The 23700-nt window shown below is 44.5% G+C and overlaps 2 protein-coding genes across 2 annotated transcripts in view; both read right to left on the reverse strand.

The window, feature by feature from the left end:
* The window catches only part of ILVBL (ilvB acetolactate synthase like), a 54122-nt gene extending 52076 nt beyond the window's left edge, over positions 1 to 2046 (reverse strand). Inside the window, exon 1 of the mRNA XM_066606754.1 lies at positions 1965 to 2046. The gene's annotated coding sequence lies outside the window, so the exon portion shown is untranslated. The remainder of the gene's footprint in view (positions 1 to 1964) is intronic.
* Positions 2047 to 5564: 3518 nt separating this feature from the next.
* LOC136633577 (zinc finger protein 777-like) overlaps positions 5565 to 23700 on the reverse strand; it is a 45616-nt gene continuing 27480 nt past the window's right edge. Inside the window, exons 12-24 of the mRNA XM_066609340.1 lie at positions 23013 to 23098; positions 20579 to 20616; positions 19614 to 19740; positions 17140 to 17247; positions 16894 to 16989; positions 16740 to 16808; positions 15361 to 15468; positions 13552 to 13611; positions 12592 to 12660; positions 11060 to 11106; positions 9589 to 9669; positions 7632 to 7990; positions 5565 to 5825 (exon numbers count right to left, since the gene is read on the reverse strand). Coding sequence (XP_066465437.1) covers positions 5630 to 5825; positions 7632 to 7990; positions 9589 to 9669; positions 11060 to 11106; positions 12592 to 12660; positions 13552 to 13611; positions 15361 to 15468; positions 16740 to 16808; positions 16894 to 16989; positions 17140 to 17247; positions 19614 to 19740; positions 20579 to 20616; positions 23013 to 23098 — 1444 coding nt within the window. The 3' untranslated portion in view covers positions 5565 to 5629. The remainder of the gene's footprint in view (positions 5826 to 7631; positions 7991 to 9588; positions 9670 to 11059; positions 11107 to 12591; positions 12661 to 13551; positions 13612 to 15360; positions 15469 to 16739; positions 16809 to 16893; positions 16990 to 17139; positions 17248 to 19613; positions 19741 to 20578; positions 20617 to 23012; positions 23099 to 23700) is intronic.

Below are 23700 nucleotides of genomic sequence, written 5' to 3' on the forward strand. Positions count from 1 at the left end.
AAAAAATGAATAAACGCCTGAAGTTTAAATCAAGTGTGAAAGAGTACCGTCCAGTTGAGAGAGTAATAACCAAGTGAGTGAAATCCAACAGATAACTAGGACTGTGCATACAAAATAACTTGGGAGACCCAAGCTGGATGAGTGGAAGAAGGCAGGTCAGAAGTGTAAACTCACTAACAAGTTGTTGAACCACAAGTTATTTGCGCGCAAGTTAATCATCTATTATAACTAAAGTTATTTGAAGTAAACAAAGAAGACCGAACGTTCCCCATTCTGGTTATAAAAGTACTTTCAGTGTGTGGACTACTCTTATTTCAAGTAAGGGGAGCCGCCGCTGATTAGGAACATTGGCGTCACGGTGACAAAGCAGGAACTTAAGGTAACCCAGGTTACTAATGTGATCTCCCCCAGTTAATAACGAGGTTGGGTTCTTAGTCACCCGTTTAGGAAGAGACGGTAGAGCCCCATGACAGGGTTGCTATTTCTTCTACTCTGTTGTCTCCTCGGCTGAAGGCCTGCTCCTCAGACACTGCACGTGCATTGACACAAATTACCGGCAGGACTGAGTGGAGTAAGGACATCGCTGCAAAACTGGTGAAGTTCATCAGGACAGCCTCTCTATCAGAACCTGATTTTTCAGTGGCTGTATGGAATACCTCTGAGCAGGCCCATGCAGTGGAACACGAGCAGGAGCAGCTACTGTGGGTTATGGCAACAGCGACGCCTCAGGTCTCTCACCCGGTATGCCTATATGCAGATACAATTCCAGCTAATCCCACTGCTGGCCATGAGACACCACGGGTGCCACAAGGAGAACCTACATTAAAGGATATATTCTTGGCTGTGAATAGATGTAGAGAACCACTGCCGTGGAGGGATGAGTAAGTGAGGTAGAAAATCTAATGGTGCCTTTATAGCTCTCTGTACATTGTCATGATCAAATGATTGCAAATTTGCTTAGCAATGTTGACGACCTAGAGAATTGCTCATGGCGCAACAATGTCCATGGAGTGAGACTACCGGAATGAGTGGAGGGCTCTAATCCTATAGTTTATTTTGATGAACCTCTTTGACACAGATTCTCTGACGCCACTATTTTCCATGGAACGGGCATATAGAGGACCGCCGCGCCGCCTTCTACCTAAGGCTCTGTTTTAATTAAGTTACTTTTTAAGACCATGACATCATACTATGCAAGGCATGCAAGATGACAGATATGACCGTTGATGGCATCAAAATCAGCAGAGGTTCAAAAATGATGCGCAACCTTCCAGGTGGCAAAATGCTGAATATGAGAATGACACCTTCTTTACTCAATGCTGTATCCGGCTAAGCTGCGCGTGGTGGCAAACGGCGCAACTCACTTCTTTGAAAGTACGCAGGAAGCGTCCGGATGGCTGGATCAATATGAGAGACACTTGATAGAGAGAACTGATACAGCGTTCGATAATATGTCTTTGGTGATATCTCGCTTGGACCTCTTTATTAATCCTTTTAGCTCAGGATAATTATATCCTAACCGGCTTGGCTGAAATGTCATACTGCCTGCTGGTTTGCTATACAGGAGGTCTGACATGTAACATGATTTACATGTGTTGATGTGTTTATGTTCACTAACAAGCTCGGTTGTCCCGAGGACTGCTGCTCCAACTTGTTTGGTAGAGGAGAGTGAAAAAGAGAGGGGAGTGGAGCAACCTCTATGAATACGCAAAACAGGTTTCCTCGTATGAAAAAATATGGAGATAGATAGATGTTAGATAGATAGATATGAGATAGATAGATATGAGATAGATAGATAGATAATGAGATAGATAGATATGAGATAGATAAATAGATATGAGATAGACAGATATGAGATAGATATGAGAGATATGAGATAGATATGAGAGATATGAGATAGATATGAGAGATATGAGATAGACAGATATGAGATAGATAGATAGATATGAGATAGATATACATACCTCTGTGTGGGTGTATTTCCTTTCCCCAAGCGGGTTAGAAATACCTGTTGTCAGGTGCAGCCAACCCAAGTATTGTCTACAGGGAGGACAAGTTTTAGCGGTCTGATTAATCAGTGAAAATAATGGGTGTAGGCTCAATCTTCTTTAAATAGAAATGTAATGATCAGATTATAAACTCATCTTCCCTGCTTTATTAAAAACCAGCATGAATAGACGTGTTTTGGGACCCCTTCCTTAGTATTAGCTGGGGGAACACTATACCAGAGCATATGACATAAAAAGGATGGGGGCTGAAGTTAGGCCGGTTTCACATCTGTGTTGGATCCTCCGGCTGAAAATACCGAACAGAGCAGGAAAGCGGAATCCCCTACACCGATGTGAAGCCACCCTCCTACAAGTACGAATATGAGGGTACAATGTTATGTCAAATAAATAAAAAGAAAAAGGTATAATCAAAGCTAAAAAGAAATGAAATAAAGAAGCAAACGAATCGTTTCAATCAACAAATGCAAAAATTCCATAGAAGCAGGTTAATCAACACTCACTATCTGGTAAAAGGAGGTGAGCGACCCTTGTATATACAAAAAAGCAAATCAACATAATGCGTAGTTTTATATATATATATATATATATATATATATATATATATATAATAAATAATATATATACCCATATATGCAATGTTTACAAATGTCATTTCTCATACACCCATATTACATGCACCTCGCTTTGCTCCGCTACTGAGATCTGTATTCTATCCATCGTATGTCATGTCTGGACTATTTGGTTTACATCCCATGAAATCGCTATCACTGCTATAAGCCGTTCATCTGATTTTATTTATTTTATGGGTTTCTAGTTTATTTAACATTTTCTTTTTAGTGAATAAAAAAGTTTTTATCAATGTTGTTATTTTCGGCAGCTACATTGTTTTTTTTAATAACTACGGATTATTCATCATGTTAATTTGCCTATTTGTACAAGGGGAACTCCACCTCTTCCACCGGCTTCTATGTAATGCATGCATTTGTTGATTGAAGCTATTCATGTGCGGATTTTATTAACTTCAGGTTTTGATCTTTGATTCATACCCTTTTCCTTATTTTACATAACATAGTACCCTTGCATTCATACTTGTATAGCTCCGCCCCCATCCTTTTTAGGTCATATGCTTTGGTATGGTGGATCACCAGCTAATACAGAGGATGGGGCTCTGCAGCTCCAAAACGCATCTAATCATGCTGGTTTTTTGAGCTAATAACCTGATGTCTTAGGCTTCTCTTTAATAAAGGTTGAGCCTACACCCCTTTTTTCACTGATTAATTAGACCAACCTGTTTGTAGTTCAGCTTCTATTGTTTAGTTTCAGGGGGTCAGTTCTTTCTTCTTACCCATGTCCCTGGGAAAAACAGCTCAAGGCCTGGCAGTAATCCTCCTGTTTCTGGGTTATTCCAGGTCACACAAATACATTATGGATTTTTTATACTTCTAGATAATCATAACCATTTCTTTATCCCAGGTCATGGCTGAAAACAGACTATTTCTTGGAATGTTCGGGGACCCAGTAAATATTTCAGGCAATCCAAAAACATCAACCTGGGGTTCTGTTTTGTGCCAGAAACGCTGCCGGACGTTGTACATACTATTGGCAGATCCTGGATAGGGTACAGCTATGCCACACATGCGATACTCACGTGCATAAATACATCCTACTTCAGCGTTATCCCAGCAAGCTTGACTCTGAGGGACAATATATTTGCCTCCACTGCAAAGTTTATTATGTATGCCTCCTTGTTTCTTTATATAACCTGCCACCCTCTAACAGTGCAAGCATTAGGCAAGTTCTCGATTATGTAGCAATGTTCCTATGAAAGAGGGTGTCATGCTTAGTGTGATTATGTCTTTGCTCTTTCGCAATTGTTTATATATCTCGTTTAAGACTGTGCCCCGAGTGCTGGTAAGAGCAACCAGTGCCCAGCGTAACACACCAAATTGTCCCTCTTGCCCTGACAACTATGGTGGTGTATATATTGGGGGGCGGTGCCCGATCCCTGGGAGTAAGCAATAGCCAATTGCCATGAGCAGGAACTGCGCTCCTGCCCCTCTGCCTCCTCTCCACCCCCTCTACACTATTTGCAATGAAAAAAGGCGGGCTGCAGGTGGGGCTAAGTTCCAAGCATTAGCCCCACCACTGTCCCGCCTCTCCCCATTGCAAATAGTGCAGAGGGGCGGAGAGGAGGCAGAGAGGGCGGGAGCTCAGAGCACTGCTCCCGACTCTTCCAGGCTCCTCCCCTGCAGAGAGAGACGACGTATATCGGCTAGGCGTGAAAACCCAGCCGATATACGTTCGTCTGAATCCAGCCTAAGGGAGGCAAGTTCACAGTACTGGGGTAAGGCAATATACATGCCAGTCAAGCACTTATCACTCCCCATCACGTATTGGTAGGTGGGTAATGCTTTGAGTAATGTCACTGATTACTTTATTAACCCCTCTCAGACCACTCGCCAATAATGGTAGAGCTCAGTTATGCCCCCTTTCCCCATTACTTATTCGCTTTAGCTATAGACAGTCTTGCCAGCATAGGTAGAACATGGGTATCAGCGTGGCCTTACTGAAGGAGATTATATGGTGAGATGCTTCTATTTCTTGGTGATTCAAGGGCATCCCTGAATACAGATAACATTAATTAATGAATATGGCAGCTACTTTGGTCTTAGTCAGTTGGGAAGAAGCCATTCTACTGGTAGACAAGCCTGAACTGGCAATTTCTATGGTGCTCCTCTAATACCCTGTTTGCTGAAAATAACCCCTAGCATGATTTTTAAAGTAGTGTCCATGCAGCTATACATGGAGGAAAAAAAAAAAAAATTTGATATATATATATACACACACACACAAAATTATATATATTAATTAGACCCTGTCTTATTTTCAGGGAAACAGTTATGTGCACTCGTTCAAATATCTGGGAGTGCATATTACCAAACGTACATTACACCACCAAGTTGAATTTAGATCCTCTCCTGACTAGATTTAAACAGGTCGTCATTAGAACAGGACGGACAGACATCTCGGACTTCTCTCCTGCAGCCTTGGCATTCAGGACGTGAGCACTGATGCCAGGAGCACTGACGGTGACGCTGCAGCAGTCACGTGATTTCACCCAGCCACCTAACAGGTCACCACCGATACCAGCGGGAGCTGTCAGCTGTGTCCCAGGACTTTGAGGAGAGTACACCCTCATCTTTTATTTTAGGTAGGGCCCAGCTGGTGGATGGGATTTTGTTCTGGTGACAAAACCCCCTTTAAACATAAATTGGATGTATGGTGTAAGCTTCCGTTATCAGTCATAGGCAGAGTGAAGTTAGTAGAAATGCTATGGATGTCACAATTCTTATACCTGCTACACAATTTCCAGCGCATGCTCACACTGTGCTAGGTATCTACTATCCTAAAGTTATACCACCACACCTATAGATCCAAGTCAGATTGCGTAGGTTGAAAAGTGCAAAAGCGGTCCCAGCAGTGAAAGTTCATGGGTTTGTAACAGTTAACTCATCTGCCAAGGACGGCTATTTTACAGGACAGCTACAACTGAAGTAAAGCATCTAAAAAGTCTTTATTGAGTACAAAAATGTGCAAACCAGGTAACATACATCTATAGATTAGATATGATCCAGCGCCATTAGTGCGGCCGGGTAGTCATACATCTTCATGTAGCCAACATTTAACTCCGGGGGGTACGGCAAGTACTCTTGAACCCTCTTCACCACACATGCAGGGACAGGCTTGTGCTTGCGATAGTCTATGAAGCCATGGGCCCATATTACAAAGGCTCTGTAGGACGTCCTCCTCAGTTTGCTGTAAGAAAAACGAGACATTAGACTACATGACATCTGGCCAAAAAACAAAGAAAAACACGCATTACCTTAGAAGCACTCCCCCACACCGCAGTATCTTCTCCACGGGTCCCCAGCACTGTTTCTCTTCATCTTCTGGCCGGGGATTGAAAAATCCCTGCCTCCTGGAAGCCAATCACAGCCAGCGCTTAAGGAGGCGGAGATTTTTCAATCCCCGGCCAGAAGACAAGATGACCAGTGCCAGGGACCAAGAAGCTGGGGTGGAACCCTGGACAGCACTGGAAAGGTGATGTATACTTTTTACATCTTTCTTCAGCTATGGCTGCTTTTCGTGGTAGAGCTTATATTTCAAGCTCCACCCCTGAAAATACTTGCATTTGGTGCTACAAAGTCATGGTATTGCCACGAGAAGACGCAGCAAGATCGCACGGACCAGCAATGCAACTTTGCTGCGATTTTCTTGCGACTATGCCATTGCCCCATGTGAACAAGGCCTTAAGCATACATTTGTGCTGCATATGTGTGTTTGACTGCACTTTTGCACATGGAAAAAACAAAAAAACAAAAAAAACCCCTATCCATCCCAATGAGCGGGTGCATTATTGTGTAATTACTTCAATATGTGCTCTTTCCCTGCACAAGTGGGCAGGAAAGTTGTGCAAAATAAGCAGCCTGCTCTAACAAGATATGCTTGTGTGAACGAAGCTACTGAAATGAGTGGGTTCTATTTACTGTGCATTTACACAAATTTGTGCAATACACTACATAAGTATATTTGTGTGAATCCAGCCCTTAAGGGAACAGTCTGTTTTGGTTTAACCTACATGGCCTTAACCACTTGCGTACATTTTGTCCAAGTACAAGAGGCCACACAGTATGCGAGGTCAGATGGCCATACGATATGTGATATTTTAAACCAAAACAGACTGATATGCAATTTTATTCAGTTGTCATAAACATGGCTTGTCAGTCTCTGGATGCAGACAGTTTGTTTCCATCCACTGACAACGAGCCAAGAACTTGCAAGTGTTTCTCAATACAAAAGTAGATTAGAAAGTTGTAGGGCAGATTAGACAATTAATCCCTCTGCTATTTCATCACGGCATTTCCAGAGCTAGAAATCTGCAATTCCAGTCTGCTTGGCCAACTGAGGGAGAGAATTTATATACAAAATTTGGGTAAGCAAACAGCAATTTCGCTATTGATGACATTTACACAGGAGATTCTTATGCAGGGTATAAGGCTGCATTCAGACGACCGTATATCGGCTGGGTTTTCACGCCCAGTCGATATATGGCGTCTCTCTCTGCAGGGGGAGGAGGCTGGAAGAGCCGGGAGCAGTGCTCTGAGCTCCCGCCCCCTCTCCGCTATTTACAGCGAGAGACGAGGAGGGGGGGGGGGGGGGGGCTAAGTCCTGGGAATTAGCTCCGCCCCATCCCGCCTCTCCTCATTGAAAATAATGCAGGGAGGTGGAAAGGAGGCAGAGAGGGGGCGGGAGCTCAGAGTACTGCTCTCGGCTCTTCCAGCTTCCTCCCCCTGACGAGAGGGACGACGTATATTGGCTGGGCGTGAAAACCCAGCCGATATACGATCGTCTGAATGCACCCTTAGACATACATCCTATTAGGCCCTGCCTCTTGCAAGGCTTAATAGGAGTACAAAGAGGTTAGGCCTGCAGGCCTTCATCAAGCAACTAACTCCCTCAAATGTTGAACGTGGGGTGCCAGACAGATGAGGGACCCCACCTTCAGGCTGTTTAGGTGCTGCAGTCAACAGCATCTTAGGAGTCACATGGTTTAATACTTACTGAAGGTAATACAGAACGTCATTTTTTCTTTTAATTGTGGCTAAGAAACGATAGAGGAAATCAAGCCGATCCCGGTCCAGACACAACTCGTCAAAGGCTGGGTGTTTTGTAATACACAAGTGCTCCTCATTAAGCTGTGAGAGAAGTCCAAAAATCTCATGGCAACATATAGACTCTTCCAGAGTGGACATAACAGAGCAGTGGCCACATTTACACCAATTGTTATTTTTTATATCTCTTCTGCGATCGAATATCATTTCTGGTCTTTCATTCTTTACTTCCTGAGGTTTAAGAGGATCCAATGTAAAACTTGGATGTGCACGAAATGGTCTTACTGCACCTTCCAAGACCCGGCGACGCTGTGGAAAGAGAAAAGTATTAGAAAGTATCCTAACAGTAACACTAAACTAAGTATTACCTGAAGGTACCTTTAAACAGGGAGGTTATTGCCCAAACAGCGAGTTCAGGTGGTCAATGTCACATCTACAAGGAAGTGCCTATAGGGCACCAAGCAAGAAATAACTTGACTTGTTGAAGTTACTTGGTCTTTAGCTCACCTAAACCCTTTGTTTTTTGTGTTTTTTTTTTTTTTTATACATCCAATTCATCAAATGCTGAACTTCAAACCACCATTCACTGTAGCTGTTCCTCCCATTCACTGCAGCAGTTGTCATCCTGCTCTTCCCGAGAGGCAGGGGCGTAACTAGAGGATGCAGTTGCACCCGGGCCCAGGAGCCTTGGGGGCTGATAAGGCCTCTCTTCTCCATATAGGGAGCCCAGTACTATGAGTAAAGCATTATAGTTGGGGGGCCCTGTTACAAGTTTTGCATCGGGGCCCGGGAGGTTCAAGTTACGTCTGTTGAGGGGGATACCAAATGGCCAATACTTTCCATTGAGAATATGCTCAGACAGGAAGGATTTTTGTTAAGGCGGCAGAAGAAACATGATAGCAAATTTCATAATTGGGGCCATCCTGATCACATTCGGCTGCGAGCACATCACACTGCCCTACATCAGAGTAGGACCATTTTATGTAATTCACACCAGGATGAGGGGTCTGAACCAACCAGACTCACCACTTTTAGTGGAGCTGGCCAACATGCAAGATATTAATTGACACTGGGACACACTGTATGGAACCAGACTTTATGGGAGCTGTAGGCGCTTGCCATTCCATAATGTATCAGTAGGGCAGATCACTGAAAGATTGGACCACAGCCAATGGCAAACAGTCCTGGATTCTTTTATACAGACAGGACACACTTTGAGTGGGCGTTCTGCCCAATCGTACAAGATATTTTGTTAACTTAGGTCTAGAGGAGTGGTCTGTTTAGCCTTGTGCCAGTGTTGTAAACAATGTGGGCAAGACAGAATTCTTAATTGGTGAATAATAAACATAACTGCAATTGCTTGCCATTTAATGCCAGACATGCAGGCTTAACTAAGTACATCAAATTTATGGGTATTGATCTAATCACCCCCTCCCATACATGGATGTGATTGGATTGTCCATTACTGTGTATAGACAATTTACATGCTATGGAATCTGAGGGGTTAAATGACAGATTGAACTTTAAAATCTGCCATTAGCAATTTTACGAAGTGAGATTTCCTTATTTATTCTCCCTTGGTTGTTAGTGTGAGCCGACTAGTGAGTGTGAAGACTAGCCAAGGAATGCCCTTGTGAATGGGGTTTTATCACGTGACTGCTGCATTCAGTGGTACTTCGATCATGCAAAACAAGGACTTGAGATGCAGGTTACTACAGACGCATCTCTACTGGCAGCTCCGACATCTGGAATTTCATATCAGATGTTTCCAGACAGGGTTCCACCACATGAACATACCCCAGTGCAGCATATGGACAGGGGTGGTACGTTCACATGTAGAGGAAATACTGTGGCATTTCTGCTCCATGTCAACATACCAAGACATCTTTTCCCTACTTTCCACCTACCCGGGCTTCTCTTTCTTGTAAGCTCAGAATATCACCCCGAACTTGAGATCCCATTTTCCTCCTCTTTGGTCCCACGTCCTCCTAAGACAAGGTAAAAAGTAAGATAAGTTTAAGAACGTCTGGCTCATGCACATGGGTGTATGCAGTAAATAAAATCCATTGCCTTCTACGGATCTATTCACGTGCATATACACAGTATTTCAGTCCTGTAAAACAAAGTCACGCAGCATGTCCTATTTTGGTGTGTATCATATACCCAAATAACCCGTATTAAAGTCACTTGCCCACTGAAATCAATGGAAGCATCCTTACATTTTTATTTTTGTTATTTTAGCACTGTGCGGTCGTGTAGTGTACCCATCCCCTTCTGAGAAGACTGGCATACATGGCAAGCACCAGTCATTGAAGTGTCAGAAAGGCTTGTCCCAAGTGCCACCTTTGTAGGGAGCGTTGAAAGGTCTCAGATCTTTTGAGCGAGTGAACATGTAGATTTGTTCCACTGAGACAACATTGGCCATTAGGAGTCATGGGAGAAATTGGCCATAGGAAATCACCTGAAATGAAGAGACCATCAATGCTGAGGGTTCTACCCAGTCTTGGAGGTGAGCTAGTGGGGTGAAGAAATAGGAGATGGGGGTATACTTATCCCACTGAAACATACTTGCTCATCTGCTAGGGATGGCTCTGCTACTCCAGCAGTGTATGCCTCTGTGCTACCCTACCTTTGCAGAGGGAGGAAGGGCATGCTATGGCTGATGGGTCAGTCGACTTACACCCCTTTTACACGGCACAATTCTTGTTCGCCCAAGCTGGTGACATCCACTCTCGGACCGTCTGTTTAGACTGAATGATTCTCGTTGAGAACCTGCAGTTCTTGCTCACTTGTTCAGTGTTTAAAACTGCCCAACCAGCGAACAAGCCGGCGCTGATTTTTATGCCAGCTGAAACTTGACAAATGAGAACCTCATGATGATTGTTGCCTGCGTTTAAACTGAATGATTGTTTAGTCTAACCAGCATTAGCTGAGGGTAGGGCATACAAGACAGGTGGCTAGAATTGGAGTTTAGGAACCCATACATTAGTAACATGTTTGTCCAGCATTTGCTTAAAAAAAAAAAAACAAAAAAAAAAAACAATCAGGAGTGTCAAGCTTTAAGTTGTTGATGGCCCATCTGAAGGCTAGGCTGACAGTTCAGCAAACCAGGGTTGGTATGCAAAGGTCCCATTTAAGTGAATGGAAACCTTACATGTGATACCAACTCCGCATGCAATACCAGCTTTCATCAGCAGACTGATTGAGGCTTCACGGTGATGGGCCACTGACGATTACTATTGATGGCCTATAACTGAGGCTAGGCCATCAATAGTTCAAAGCCGTACGGGCCATTTAAAGGGGATTTCTTTTTCTTTTTTTAAATAGTGTATAGTGCAATACAAATCTGTAATCTTAACTGCCATGTGAGACACTTACAGATGTAGAGATCTCTGCGCTCTGTTCATCTCCAGCATTTCTTGCTGCTAAGAAAAAAAAAGTTTTCTATTAACAGTAAATTTCTACACAACTACAAGGAAACTGCAGGAAAATACAACACAAGTTTCTCCTTCACAGATGGGGCAGATGTTCTGCAGTGGAAAAAAAAATCCAGATCAAGACCATTGGTGTGGATTAATAATCTTTATTGGTATGGCGCTAACTTATTCTGCAGCAGACTCCACTCCTTCAGTCGTGAGATCTGCAACAAAAATGCCAAAAGGTGCAACTTTCTGATGTGAAAAATCTACGCCTAAAGCCAGGCTCACACGGGCGTATGTTTATCACGTATTATGCAGGCCCTGCACGTCCGTGTATACAGGCATTTACATTGCCTTACGCAGTTCCGATCACATTAGCATGTCGAAGTGGTATAATACGCCAGGGGGAAAAACAAAACACCCACCACAACATGTTATATTTTGCCACGTATATATGTGAGAGCCTATAAGCAATTAAATATAAAAAAGAGGGAAGGGAACAAAAAATAAAGATAGGGGTATTGTTCTCTGCAAACATCTATGTAGAATGCCTCATTTTATTGAGTGAACTTGGACGGGGCAATACAAGGGTTTTTTTTTTAATTTAAAAAAAAACTTTTGTATTCCTTATTTATTAGAAAAACCATTTAGTCAGCATAGAGAAATTGAACTTTTGATTGCTTATACCATATACAACCATCCAGTCAAAACTGCAGGTGGGTGTCAGCTGTCAGACAGGTGGTACCCGCCATGCATAGAGCACGATTTGCTACCACTTCCACTCCATACAAATCCTGATGCTGGAGGATGTACATGCATGTCCTTAAGGGTCAGGCTGTGTTCACACGTGACAGATTTGAGCGGGATTTCTGTGCGGATTGTCTGCACGTGGCTCACAATCCCAGGATAAGCCAGCAAATTGGACGAGATTTTGCAAAAACCTCGTCCACACGCTGCGTCAACTGCGTGGAAACAGCCATGCGACACAGCAAACTCTGTCCTCTATGGGGAGAGATGGCTGCAGCTGAAACGCAGGCGGCAAAGTCGTTTCAAAACTCGCAGCTGCGGTTTTCTAGTGCAATTCTTGCGGATTTTTTAATGCAGCCAATCTGAGAATTACAATGGAAATCAGTTCCGTGTGAACCCAACTTTAACATGCTTCAAAGTTTGATGATTATGGGATCATTCAAATGGATGCATTTATGCCATGTGTTATACAGTGAGAAGAGCCCATTCATTTCATCGGGTTCACTCACATGGTGTTTTTTCATATGATTTTTGGTGAAGTGAAAATTTTACAGCAGGTCTCATTTTGGTGTGCATTATGAAACAGTATTGGCCAGTGCAAATATGTAGGAAATCGGCATATTTGTGCTTGAAAACAGTGTTTTTTTAGCGCACAAGCAAGTTGCATAAGAGTTCATAGGTGGCGCTGTCAGCCTGGGGGTACAGTTGGTGCCCTGATGCTGAAGCAGTTACACAGTAGCTTACCTGCCCTGCACACCTCTGCCTGCTGACTGCGGCCAGCACTCACTGCCTCAGGCTCTTCTTTAACAGGAGCTATCAAAGAACAGAAAGTTAGGAATAAAAGATCTGGCTTACTACATATGTCTACATCATGACACAAGGAAATGCACATGTTACAGTAGGGGGACATTAGTTTTCTGAGACCATATGAATGTTGGACAAGTTCATTTATACAGGTCAGCAGACTCCAAGGTGGCCAAACAGTCAGTCTTACAGTATGGCACACTAACAGCTGCTGCAGCAAAGCTCATTTCTGAAGGGGGAACTTTCCTGTCCACCACTGACCTGAACGACCTTCATCCTTGAGGGGGGCTAATATTCTGAGAGGGTAAACTACACACTAGTTAAACACTGGACTCAGCAGAATTAATGTCCTTTAAGGCCACATGCAAAAAGCCAGGTTGGATTCCAGCTGCAAGATGTCGCAGCGGATCTGACCCTGTGCCATCCAGTGATCCCTGCATACCCGTTTGGATGCACTGTGGATGTGCCAGCAGTCATTCTCCGCACTGCTCATGTGCGATGGCATGCCACACCGTTGATGACATGGATCCACTGTGATTTTAAAATTGACATTTTGGAATCACTGCGGGACGGACGGCTTCCACTGACTACAATGAAAGCTGTCCGTACGAGTCTTGTACAAAAATTAGAGCATGCTGCAATTCTTCCTCCACAAGCGATTGTGTGGAAGAGTCATTTTACATAGCATGCCATGGACGGACATTGCTGTGGAATTCAGGGCGGGCGTCTGCCCGTGGGCATTGGGCCTCAGAGTTCTGTGGCAGAATACTTCTACAGGAAGAGAAGCAGAGTCTACAAAGTGCCACTCAGATCATGATACCAGAATGTGATGTTGATACAGGCACTTTAATGCAAAGTATAATGTTACACATACTGTAGGAGTTCATTAAAAATATTTACTTGTATTTAGAAAATCCTCATCTGTGTCAGTTTCCTCATCAGATTCATGCTTAAGACCACCTGTGCAATACAAACAAGAATCAAAGACCATGGAAACCTTCGTACATGAATTACAAGTCCATGCAGAGAAAAAAAAAAATTTGATTTGTTTTTGTTCTGCATTTAGAAAGACTGACACTTTGTTTGAAGGCTCCACTACATTCAGGTTTCTGGCTCAGGGGCATTACAAGCCCTGATCAGCTGATCTCATGAAGGGGCACAAGTTTAGCTTGCCCTCCCCTCTTTTAAAGGCTGTGCAGCATAGCCACTCAGTACTACACAGCTACCTCTCCATGCTGAGTAACGGCTGGTCCCAGTTTCCACTCACTAATAGAGCAGGAAAAAAACCCAACCTTGAATGAATTATAACCCTCTGTAATAGTAGATTTCTCCGTGTTGCCCTCCGCCATCCCCTGGCACTGTTAACCAGCCCTCTAATAGCTCAGTGGAAGGGCAATGAATGCACCTACATACTTGGAGGAGCTGTCAGTTTACTCTGATGGAATTTGCTAAGTTTCAAGTCCTGCAGTGCCTTAGGAAATACAAGCCCGGAAAGCAAACAATCAGAAAACTTTAAATGAAAGTTACAGAAAAACATGATGTCCAAGTTTGTCTTGTTAAAAGTGCATAAGCCTTTAGGTAGAAGTTAACCTTATGGAACTTGGTGTAACTTCTTGAAACTGCTGCATATAAAATAAACCCCCTTGGACACATTTGTATGGAGGGAAGGGGGAAAGGGCTTTCCTATAATGCTGGAGATTCACACCCACAGCGCTCTTAAGCAAATCATCTTTCTGCAGGTTCCTTGTTCCATCTGTAGGAGAGAGGGATGGGGGTGTGGAAACAAAAAAAAAAAAAAAAAAAAAAGTCTTATCTCCTGTTTTCAGGATGTGACAATGCTCTAAAAGGATGAAGATTATGGCAGCATAAACAGTGCCAAGTCTTCTTGTCATTTCTGCATGTTCTTTAAATGAACAGAAGTAGGAGCATACTACAGACTGTCAAGCCTTGAAGTAGACTCATGGGGCAGACGACAAAAAAAAAAAAAAAAAAAAAAAAAAAAAGATTGTTTGCTACTGATTTGACAGAGGGGAGGTTTACAGCGTAAATGCAACATTGTGGGTGTAATTTATGTTGAAACCAAGTATGCGCTGTCTCGTTGGCAGGCAGTATTAGTAAGCCTGCACCATTATGCTACAGATTTGATGTTGGTCACAGTAGATTTCAACCTTTGCATAGTATGAAGTCTGCAACAGATCCAAGACAAGATTTGTAGCAGAAGTGATCAGCCCCATCTAGACCTAGCCTGTGTGAAGTGACAAGATATGGGTGCATGTGAGCTAGCAGCTGTTCTCTAGCTCCAGTCTACAGCACCGCTGCTCAGACCAGGTGAGGAGGAGGATATGCTGCTGCGCAAGACTTCGGAGAAGATGTATAACTAGAGATGTCGATCTTCCTAAGGGTACTTTTATATGGGTCATTGTCTGATGGGAACAAGACAAACCCTTCAAAACTAGTGATAATTTCCCCATAGAAGTGGGACCTACAGGGTAGCAAGTGAGAAATAGCTTGCAGTTTGGTGAGTTGAAATAAAGCAAAAACTAGTGAGGGACTTCTCCCTCAGTGTAGACAGGGAGTTATCGCTGTGCCTCCTTCCACTGAACCATCGCTCCTGCAGGAAAGCACAGTGGACGTATTTGCTGCACAGACATTCCGCCCCATGTGAACCAAGCCTAATAGTAAAGTGTATGCTGTAGATCAAACGCTCACCTTCACTAGGAGCAGGCTGTTTATCTTCTGCACTGTTATACTCGTCTATTGAATAAGCCTCCTCTTCCGTTTTTATGGGAAATGTATTGGACTTCTTGGGCGTCGAGCCTGTATAAAAACAAAACTGGATTAAGATAAAGTCTTCAATATTTAAAATTAAGCTCTGCTTTTAATTACCTATAGAATTAGCAAAATCTAATACATAGTCATTAGAAAACAGAAGTATAGTTGTGTCCTGCTGATAATGCACTAAACAAGTCGTCCAAAACCGAGTAGTGTTGCCAGAAATCAGCTGTAGTCCGAGTACGTCATGCAAGATTTACCCCTGTAGCTCCACCACAGGGAACATAAGGCATTACACTGTACCCCACTGGAATCAGTGGGCTGTCCCAACACTGCAGAGATGTCTGGTGCTCCAAAAATGAAGGCTACTATTATAGAGGATTGTATGATCGTGCCAAGGGAAATGGAAATTTCTGCTGAAGGTTAGTGTCCCCCACAGCGGCCCTGGACATAATGCTATTACTGGGGCCAATATAGGGGACACCATTATTAATAGTATTCCCTATATCAGCCCAGCAAAGCAGGCAAAAGGCCAGGGGTCTGCATGCCTGTAGCGCTGGGGATCTGCAGCAGCCCGCAGGTGAGTGACGGCAGCAGCGCCTAAGGGACCAGCAAGAGGGCTGGGCAAGGAGACCACCCACAGCCAGTCACGAGCTGGGGGGTGTCACATAATACAGCAGTCTTACCAGTAGGTCCCCACTCCGAACTTCTGGTGACAAAACAATGCACCAGTACCCTACTGGAGAGCTAGGCAGCCATAGAAGGACCCTAGCAAACTATCAGAGGTCAGTGAATCTGCCACTGGTGTAAGAACATTGTTTAGATGGGATACAGTTCTATCCATATCTCAGTGGCGAGCAGGACTAACTATGCATAGGTTAGCAGTCTGCATGCATCCAGGAGGTCTCATTCACTGACAAGCTAATACAAAAATATCCTAGAGTCAGCTTATGGGGATGAATGACCACCAATGGAGATGTACTACTGATCAGCCAACAAATGTGTGTTTGCTTCATGTGTCTCATTACATGGCTCGATTGTTGGGCAGAAGTGTTTGAGGAACATGAGGTTCTAGTAATCAGCCTGTAGGCTCCACCAGGTCACAACCAAGTCCTGAAAAACACAGGCGCTGCTGACCTTTGGATAGCCGTAGGAGGGAAAAAAAAAAAAAAAAAAGTGTGACTATTTGGGAAGGGCTTCAATATTTTGCCATAACACTGAAGTTGTGGGGCCCCTTTGGTTATAGTCAAATCTCAGTAAAAATCAAAGTGTTTAACCCTTCTCTCGAGGGCCACCCTGAAGGTCCGTATACTCACTGGCATACATCTGTCCATGCACTGTATTCTCCCTTATACTTATTGAAGAATTTGAAGGTCCAGGAACACCTGTTAAAAAAAGTTCCCAGATGTAAGACAATCCTGAAGCATTATAACCCATAAAGCCTAGTTAGCTTCTAGTGTTACAACTCACATGCTGGCAGGGATACAGCAGAATACTGCTCCGTCTTAACACATGAGGTGCTGGCTGAAGGTTCATCCTTTATATTTAGCAGAATATCAGGTAGGTCTGCGGAGGAAGACGACATGCAACATGGCTCACCACAAGCTGAATGGCATCTATGGTTTCCCCATTATCACCCATGTTGTAAGTTCCACCCTCAAATTCAGTGTGTAGATAACGGCTAGCAAGAGCCCAGGTACCTCGTTAACCCCTCACCTCCTCCAGAGCATGCGTTATTTTCTGCAGACTGATTGTCGATACGAACAAGGGATTTGTCCTGCTTCTTAATGCTGAATACAACATTCGGGTTAATGATGGTGTAACCTACAAAGGCAAACAGTATCATCAAAGCGCTTGAATAAATGTGGATACATCATGTGAAAGCAATATTACAGCATCTGAGTGTATGATGCCATTGGGGCATTGCAGTTCTTCCAGTAGGGCCATAATGTTCCTTCTTACAGGGTATCCCAATGATATGTATTAACATTTACTCAGAGGCTGGAACCAAGTCACTCCTCCCCATGTCTCAAGTGAGCCACTCAGTTCCTTGGAAGAAACGGAGACACCCCTTCCTTGAAGTCTATCGATACCTTTAACCCTTTCCAATCCAATGTCAGGCCTGCCCCGACATCATTTTCCTCCACAGCTCCGATGTCGGGACAGGCCCAACACTGCAGGAGTGCATCGTCAGACACATCGGGTGCAGATGCACTCCTGCACTGGTCCTCATTGAGGACCCCCAAAGAGAAGGCAGAAAGGTTAAAAACCCTTTCTGCCTTCTCCTTTACACATTACATAGCGCTCAGTTAGCGCTATGTAATGAACGAAGATTCCGGCTGGCAATCATGTGACCACCGGTGTCACCTGACCCCCAGCAGTCACCTGACCACCGAGCCGGGAGCCTGAAGGGAGAATGCTGAAGTATTACTTCCGCATTCTGCCCGGCGATCATGTGACCGCCGAATCAGGAGGCTGAAGGGAGAATACGTAAGTAATACTTCCATTCCCCCCCACGGTGTAGTGACCACCTGCACCCTCCACTGTCAGATCAGGAGGGTGAAGGGAAAACTATTTCTCATCCATTCTCCCCAGCTCCAATTTAAAAGGATTGGAAAGGTTTAAGGGGTAAATTTGGAGGAGTGGAAGATCCAGGAGCAGGAACTAAGCTCCTGCCCTTTCTCTGCCTCCTCTCCGCCCCTCTGCACTATTTGCGATGAAAGGAGATGGGACAGGGGCAGGGCTAAGTCCCGAGAATTAGCCCCTGTCCTGCCTCTCCCCATTGCAAATAGTGCAGAGGGGCGGAGAGGAGGCAGAGAGGGGGCGGGAGCTCAGTTCCTGCTCCTGGCTCTTCCACCCCCCCCCCCCCCCCCCCTTTGCAGATGAGGACGACGTATATCGGCTCGGCGTGAAAACCGAGCCGATATACGTTCGTGGGAATGCAGCCTATAAGGCTAGGGTCACACAGGGCGGATTTGTTGCGGTTTTTCCGTTGCGGTTTTGACGCAGAAGAACTGCTTCTACGGCAAAACCGCTTTAAAGGTTAATTTGGGCTTGTGGATTTTCGTGCGGAAAAATCCGCAAGCGGTTTTTTCTGCAGCGCTTTTTTACTTTTGTCGCGTATTTGGTGCGGTTTTGGCTGCATCCATAGAGGTCTATGGACAAAAAAGCGCTGCGGAAACGACCAAAGAATGAACATGCTGCATCTTTTAAAACCGCGCTGCAGTTGCATTTCCGCACTGCGGCTGTGCGAAAAAAATCCGTCCTGTGAGAACAGCTTTTTAGCAAGTCTCATTTGTGCTGCATTGCTCTGCAAACACAGCGGTTTTGCCGCAGTGCGGATATGCAACGGTAATCCGCGGCAAATCCGCCCTGTGTGACCCCAGCCTAAAGGTGCATTTACACAGATATGTGTTAAAAAGTCATCAGAAACTGGCAGTTTTGAGCGATCATTTTGCATAGGTACTAATGGGCTAATCAGCCCATTAGAATCCAGTTAGCTCCATGTGCATGTATTTAAAGAACAGCAGGTGGTCTGTTCTCCAAACACATCACTATTGCTCTCCAGTGGGACAGCTGCTGAAAGAAGGTCATCAGCGCTGCCCAAGTAGAACTCAGTGTATGGTTCCTCTCATCAGCCCCAATAAATTTTAAGCTGAGCAGAGCTCCGCAAATGGAGGAAAAGTGCACGATGGGCACACATTTACATGCAATGATTGTTGCTCAAAAGATGGCTTTTGAGCGATAATCATTGTGTGTAAAAATGGCCTTAACGGCTTAGTTTGCAGTACTTGTGTCTGCTGCATGTTTTATCAGCCAATAAGGTAGGGAAAAAGTTCTGTTTTTTGTTGCGGTTATGAGTTAGCTGATAAGTTGCAAGAGAGGAAAAAGCTTCACTGACAGATATACTTGGATTTCATCATCTATAGACAGTGATCTGTAGAACCCCCACAACTGTTACCGAATTTTTTGGAGTAACCCTTTAAGACCCTATTAATACACATCCCAAAAATCTTCCCCTTAAGAGACATTCCTCAAAAAGTAAAGATTTGATAAACTGGGCTTTTTTTTTCTTTAATGGTGCAGAATAGTCATTACAAGCAGTGAATATTCTATTGAGCCAGTATGGACCCTAAACAACCTACAGCACATAAGACGGCCATCTTTACTAGAGCCTTCTCCATACGTACCAAGGGATAATATGGCCTCATGTATCTCTTTTATTACAGTCTTGTAGATCTCCTTCTGCCAGTCCTCCAAGCGCATCCACTGTTCTTCGGCAAAGGAAGCAGCAACATCTTGGAATGTAATAGGACCCTATAAAGATAAACAATAACATACTGTATAGGATTGCTGTTTAAAACCCACCAATGATAACAGATAAAGCTGCCACTAGCCATCTTATCCTGCAGCAGCCACAAGAGAAATGTATTTGATGTCAAGAATTAAGGATTCTCTATGGGATACATGGAGCTGCCAGACCCATCAGAGAGAAGAGACCCTCCATACAAAGCCATCTCCCCTCCATGACATTCACACATGCCCTAGTAGGCCTTATGGAGAGGGGCCATCTTCATGGGACGACCTCATTAAGACAGGGGGTCAACATAAAAATAACTTGATGTGCATTACAGGAGTTAAAGTTTTTTTCTAGGTCGATTTTCCAGTGGATGGATGAAAACAGATTGGTGGGGGTCTGATCACTGGGGGCCCCACTGAATCTGAAAATGAGGGACCTGCATCTTCCTCATTTCACAGTTGAAGGCAGGCTCCCATTTCTTTAGTGTAGTGGGGATTGGAGCCCTGGTCACACAAGCGCAGCAGCTCCATTCCCGACAATGGCGCAGACATAGCCGAGTGTTGCGCCCAGCCATCTCTGTCTGACCCATAGAAGCAAATTGAATGAGTCGTCAACTGTGAAATAGAAGTTAGACAAGTTCCCCATTCTCAGCGGTCAGACCCCACCAATCCATTATGTTCTATAAGAGGGATACCCCTTTATTTGCAATTCCTTGTGACGCAAGTAGAGGAGTGTTGGTCTGAAATAGGGAAATTAGATTGCGAGTCCTACTGGGGAACAGACTGATGCGAATGACGACAACCATCATACAGTGACATGAGCAATGCCTTACAAGTCATCACTATCATTTCTTACCTGAACGGCCATTCTGAGAGTGTCCAATCGCCTAAATCCTTAAAAAATCAGGGAAAAACACTGATGTCTAGAATAGAGAGAAGAGTTCAGAATTTCAGCACAGATGGAAGAGTAAGCACCTGAGACAGCCATCTAAAAAGGGATATAAACCCTCTACTCAGCAAGGTGAAGCCATTGGTGTGGCCACTAAGGGGGGTCAGTATACCAGCTGATGCTAGGAGCTCCCATCCCCCCCCCCCCCCCCAATTGGCACACTAGACCTGCAGGCGTGTAAATTTGCACCATTACCCGAGCGCTAACGCCACATGGGGCGGATTTTCTGCAGCGGGAAGTCTGCCTCAAAACCCGTACCATTTGCTGTGGGATTAACCCTCATTGAGAAGAGGCGAGTTCCACAAGTGTAGACAGTGATACAATTGACATATGCAGAATTCCGTACATGTCGGTTTCCACGCGAGTTTTGTGCGGATATTTTCCGCAGCAGGTGGACAAGATTTTCAAAGTCTCATCTACTTTGCTACTACAGTAAATGCAGTGTATTTTCCATATGGAGGGTCCACACAAAATCCCCCCCATGCGAACCCAGCCTAAGGCATGCAGCCTCAGCTGCTATTAAATACCTTGTTAAAGGGCTACATAGTTTGGCAGATGAATAGTTTTACCTGCAAAACCACATCACCATTAACCCTTTTCAATCCAATTTTGGATTCAGTGTTTCCTAGGGGTTTGTCTCTTTTTGCCATTAATACAATAGTGCCATCTGCTGCCTAGAGCCAGTACTGCAGTCTGGAACATGCTGGAGAGGCCCCCCAACAGAGCGTCCAGTAATATACAGTAAGAATACCCTGCCGGACGTCTTTCGACATCAGAGCTGTACAGCCTTCAATCAGAATGTCTTTAGACGTCAGACAGTGGATTGGAAAGGGTTAAGGTTGCTATGACATGAGCTCTAGTGACTACCACTAAGCACTTATGTTTTCCTGACAATTGCCGGGTGAAGCTGCAAGTGCAGCCCAGCAGTTTGCAGTTTAACTGCATCAATGCTGTCCCATATAGAAATATCCATGCAACATCCCTCCAGTCCTGGACTCACCTAAGGCCACATTCTTTCTCTGACTATCTGATGTGCTGTGCACTGGTAGTCAGACACATGACAGGCAGTGCATGTACATCAGGTAGTCAGAAGCAGTGCAGCCATCTTGGTTTGTCCAGGGTAAGGGTCACATTAAAGGGGTTTTCCATGACTAATACTGGTGACCCATCCTTCGACTAGGTCTTCCACATCAGATAGGCAAGGGGATGGGTCTGACTGTTGGAAGAAGACAATGCAATCAGATGACTGGTAAGAGCTCCTCACTGCATACCAAGCACAGCGCTGTACATCATAGTGGCTGTGTCCAGTATTACAGCTCCATTTACTTAGGAGTGGGAAGAGGCTGCAGAGCTCACCTAGTTGAGAGGGAGGTGATGCTGGGAGTCAACCACCCCCATCCCCCTGATATTGACAGACCACTTGATAGATAAAAGTGAATTCTGCCGCTAGAAGAAGTTGTTTTGCTGCAGAGCTCAGCATGCAGTTCCATCTCAGGTATGCCAATGATTAGATGAATGGTCTTGCTACCTGAGGCCCTAAAAGTGGTTCACTCCTGGCCTATAAGAAGGCTTGAAGGCCATTTGTGTGATTAAATAAAAATACCCACACGCATTTACACCCCAACGACTTAAAAAAGTGGTTGGGGGGGGGGGGGGGGGGGGGGGTGTTAGAAGAAAAAAAAAAAAAAGTCTGGGTGTTTCTTTTTAACTTTACAAAAAAAAATAAAAAATACCCTCCAGTGTGAACACTCCCTAAGAAACAGCACAGCTACGAGACCTTTCACAGGGGGTGAAGTTTCTGCGTCACAATGTTATCCCTATGGGACTTGAATTGCGCATCTGTTCAACCCCTTTAATTGAAAACAGCAAGATTAAATTCCACAGGGGAAGAACTTTCTGCTACGGAATTAAAGACATCTTGCAGAAGTGTCGCTGCAGATTTCTAGACACAAGATGCAATCCCACAATCCAAGGCAGAGAAAAGACACTAGATATTCCACAGCCGAAGATGCATTAAAATCCACCTCTGCGCTGCATCCGCAGAGAAGGTCCAAGCAGTCTTCAGACCAAGCAGTTTTGTGCAGCAGGAGTAGAGCATCAGTAATGACAGCCGCACTCTACTGGCCACTAGGAGGCTTGCTGATATGTACTAACAACCTGCTACATATTTACCAACAAGCAGTCACTGATGGCTGCTACCAGGGATGCAACTCCAGCAAGCTGCATCACATCTCAGCACACCAGTGCCAGTTACATGCTGACGCTGCACCTAAATGACCCCTTACAACGAGGGCCCAACCGCTCCCCCCCATATCCTCCCGCACCCACAGCTGCCACTGACCCTTCACACTGCACTTGTACCGCCTGGGAGCAAAACACTCAACTTCCTCTCCATGCCATTCAGTGGACGGGTAATACGCATGCGTGCTCCACGGTATTTATAATGGCAGGGAATGGCGCGTGCGCAGTAAGCAGCCGGCGACGGGGTGATCTGCTCATGCGCAAACTGGTTAGTCGCTTAGGAAACCCGAGAGGCTGCGCATGCGCCGTGCGTTTGTTTATTATTAGCCGTGTATACAGAGGGTAGAAGTGTATATATCATGGACCTGCAACATGCACGTTCCCTGGAGCCCACTAATATATAGAAAAACATTCCTGATAGAGGGGCTTTCACACAGAACAATTAGTGGTCAAAAAAATCGCTGGAATGTTTGAACGATAACGTAAACACGGCCAACGATCGAACGACGAATGAGAATTCATTCGCTTATTGCTCACTTCATGCAAATCATTGTTGGTACGCTCGCTAATCATTCGGTTTAAATAGCGATCATTCCATCACTGTTTTGGTCCGTGAAATATGCAGTGTTTTCACAGACCGAAACCGTGCGTATGCAATGCGAATGGCTTTTTTTCCCACGCCTATTCATTGCATTTTTCACGTCAGCAGAACAAAAAAAATCAAAAAATCTCCATTGACTTCTTATGGCTTCATGCATAAATACACAGTGGATACGCACGTATCGTAT

The sequence above is a fragment of the Eleutherodactylus coqui genome, chromosome 6, assembly GCF_035609145.1.
Source record: "Eleutherodactylus coqui strain aEleCoq1 chromosome 6, aEleCoq1.hap1, whole genome shotgun sequence".
Lineage (NCBI taxonomy): Eukaryota > Metazoa > Chordata > Amphibia > Anura > Eleutherodactylidae > Eleutherodactylus > Eleutherodactylus coqui.